The sequence below is a fragment of the Lonchura striata genome, chromosome 26 (genome assembly GCF_050655825.1).
Source record: "Lonchura striata isolate lonStrDom1 chromosome 26, ASM5065582v1, whole genome shotgun sequence".
In the NCBI taxonomy this organism is placed as follows: domain Eukaryota; kingdom Metazoa; phylum Chordata; class Aves; order Passeriformes; family Estrildidae; genus Lonchura; species Lonchura striata.
Window position 1 is genome coordinate 1,484,787 of NC_140728.1, and position 3,299 is coordinate 1,488,085.

A 3,299-nucleotide genomic window follows, 5' to 3' on the forward strand; every position below is an offset into this window, starting at 1 on the left:
CACGTGGCCGTGGCAGAGATAAATCTGTGCCATTGAACCCACATAACCCCTGAAGCACAGCCCCACCTCCAGCTGGGGCATGTGGCACCCGTGTGACACAAATGCCACCTCCGTGTGACAAGTGCCACCTCCTCCCCCCTTGGGAAGGAGCAGAGGGACAGGCAGGGCAGGGCAGAGCAGCCTCCGTGGGGTTTTTGGGGAGGGGCAGCCCCCTCCTCCTCTGTCCCCTGCGTCCCCCCTGCCCCGCAAAAGGAGCCAGAGCCGCGAGCAAACCCTCAGCAGAGCAGCACGAGAAGGTTTGGAAAATAAAAGCAGCAAGAGAGAGCACTGGTACCATATAAAATATTTATTGATCTTGCAAAACGGTGTAAAATGCGTCCGTAAGAAAAATAAAAGAAACCGTGCTGTGCGTCCTGCACAGGTTCATACCAACAAAAGGTATTTTTCCCCACTGCTGCACAGCAGCAAATAAAACCCTTCACTTGTGGCAGTCTCCTTGAGCCGAGCCTTCTCTTCGTGCTGGAACCCCCGGGGCGAGCGGGGTCTCTGTGCGGTGGGGGCCGGCCTAGGACGCGTGCTGCCGGGTCACCAGGGCCCTCTGCAGCCCCGGCAGGGCCGCCTTGCCCTTGTCCGGCACCAAATCCTCCCTTTTCTGCGGCACCGGCTGCTCCCGGGGCGCCGCCGGCTTCTCCTTGTCCTGCTCGTCGTCCAGGCTGGCCGCGGAGCTGAAGGGGCTGCACACGGTCTCCACCAGCCCGATGACCACCCCGAAGAAGGCCAGCACGCTGCCCAGCATGTACAGCTTGACCATCTTCCTGTTGGGCTTCTGGCTGAGCATTTCTTTGGCGAAGGGGATCAGCTCGTGCACGGTTTCCATCTGGGTTCTGCGGCAGCGGGTTTAGATGTCACCTCTGGAAGAGAGGAGAGAGGGACACGAGTTAAATCCAGCTGCTGTGGTGGCGGAGCTCTCCGGGCTCCCTGAGCCCCCTGCAGACCCGCAGCTGTGCTTTAAATGGGGATCGGGGATTTTTGCTAAAGGTTTGCCTCAGGAAAAAGCACCCACCCTGTCCCCGAGGTGCCCCAGGAGCCGGCCACCCTCCCCGGGACCGAGCCACCCTCCCCGGGCTGCGGTGCGGGGCACACATCGCTGCTCCCACGCGGTTTGAGCAGCGTCCCGTCCCGTCCCGTCCCGTCCCGTCCCGTCCCGTCCCGTCCCGTCCCGCAGCCCCTCTCAGCCCTTACCGGCGTTGCTGCGGGGCTGTGCAGTGCAGGGAGCGCTGCGGTGTTGCTGCGGTGTTGCTGCGGTGTTGCTGCAGGGCTGAGCAGTGCAGGGAGCAGTGCAGGGAGCGCTGCGGTGTTGCGGTGTTGCTGCTGTCGCTGTCGCAGCCGCTCCGCTGCAGCCGCTGCCCGGGGCCGCCGCCGCCGCCTTTTATCGGTGCCGGGGCGGGCGGGGCGGGGGCCGGGCCGGGAGCGGGGCCCGGAGCTCGGGCCAGCCCGGCCCCCCCGCGCTTGGCAGCTCCTGCCCCTAATCCGGCCAGAACGAAAAAAAAACCGCTTTTTTTTTTTTTTTTAAACCCTTTCCTCCCCCACTTTGTAAATATTTTTAATTTTTTATCTCCTCTTTCCATTCCATTCCTCCTTCCATTTATTTCTCCTTCCATTTCTCCTTGTGTTTTCCCATCCCTTCTTCCATTTCTCCTTTTTCTCTTAAAAAAACTTATGTTTTTCCTCCCTCCAAAAAAACACCCCAAGACTGTCTCAGTCGAATTCCCAAACCAGAGATCTGATGCCCGGCTTGCTGTGCAGCTCCGTACCTGCTTCTGCAAGAAACATTTCCTGTGTTCATAGAAGCTTTGCCGCTCGCCTGGGAGGCAGGGAGAGGATCTGCATCCATGGCTCCCAAAGCAGGGCAGCGTTGGGATCGGGCCCGGGGCTGGCGGGGCCAATTCAGCAAAACGTCCCTGCCCTGCTGCCCGCGGGGGAGGGGGCTGAGAAAGGGGACAGGGCTGAGAAACGCCCCAGGGACGCGGCGGTGTCACCGGGCGAGGTGTGACAGTGTCTGGAGAGGGTTTCTCCAGGTGCCTCAGCGAGGGGAAGCGTCAGCAGGTGATTCGGCAGCTGTGACATCCCCTGCCCTCCTGGGAGGGACAGAACTTCGGGGAGCTCCTAAGCTGGGGAGGTTACATCAACTTCAGATCCGCACTTCACTTTTCCTGCACTTGGAGCTGAATCTGTGTCACCCTTTGTGTCACCCTTTGTGTCACCCTTTGTGTCGCCCTCTGTGCCACCTGCAGCACGCTGCTGTTTCCATCCTGGGCTGCAGCCAGGCAGTGTTGCACCAATACCCCCCGGCATTACTGATGATGCAAGAACGATTGCATCATCATCACCATCATCACCATCATCGGCTGCAGGTCCGTCAGAAGGAATGCTCTGGGTTCCAGGCACATCTCAGCAGCTGCTGAGCCCAGAGGGCTGCTGAAGCCACGAGAAGTTGTTGGGATTTCCAGCAGATGATGGACTCAGGGACAGACTTCTTGGCGGATCCGTGTGCTGAGAGGAGGGGAATGGCTCTGCTGGGCAGTGTATAGAAATTAAAATATCAGCTGGTGTTGTAGCAGCAGTTTTAGGGAGAGGGTGCGTGTGGAAGGAGGCAAAGCTCCCTCCCTTCCTTCCCTCCTGCTCCCCGGGCTTTGATGCCCCCACGCTGCTGGGTTCCCTGCCCACGAGAGGTGCCAGGGCGCTGCTGACCCGCCCGAAAAGGGGCACGGCCCTTGAATCGGAGGGGTTTTCCCTCCCCAGAGCCGAGCTGTGCGGGCTGTGTGGGGCACTGAGTCACCCCTGGCTCCTGACATCCCGCACGTCCCGAGGCTGCCCCTGCCCCAGGAAAACGCTCCTGCTGAAAACTGGGTTGTTCTTTTTTTCCTGCAAGTTCTGAGCCTGCTTAGGAAATTGTATTGCAAGACTGGCTGTAAAAGTTGCTAAAGACTTGTCTATCCCTCCTCAGCGTCTGGGTTTTTTTACTTTAAATAAAGGGTCCTTATCTTCTCTGCCAACTTGGCAGCCGAGGTTGCAGCCGATTCCTGACTTCGGGCTGTGTTTTTTCTCTTCTGCAACGCTCAGGAAAATGGCCATTGGAGAAAAGATAGCTGGAGGAGACAGCGACCAGACAGGGGAAGTTCAAGGTCACGGCTGCTCCCGCAGCTCTTTGGGGGTCGTTGTGTGCTCCAGGGAGAGGTGGGGGCTGCCCTGGCCCTGCTCACGCCCAGCAGCAGCGGCCGAGCCACACAAAGGCCGCT

General features: G+C 59.6%; 1 protein-coding gene across 1 annotated transcript; it reads right to left on the reverse strand.

The window, feature by feature from the left end:
- Positions 1-331: 331 nt before the first annotated feature.
- G0S2 (G0/G1 switch 2) lies at positions 332-1,405 on the reverse strand. Its single transcript, XM_021539479.3, has 2 exons — positions 1,243-1,405; positions 332-911 (listed from the first exon to the last, which is right to left on the reverse strand). Exon 2 carries the CDS (start codon positions 875-877, stop codon positions 566-568), a length of 312 nt encoding a protein of 103 aa, XP_021395154.1. The 5' UTR covers positions 878-911; positions 1,243-1,405; the 3' UTR covers positions 332-565.
- Positions 1,406-3,299: the final 1,894 nt, after the last annotated feature.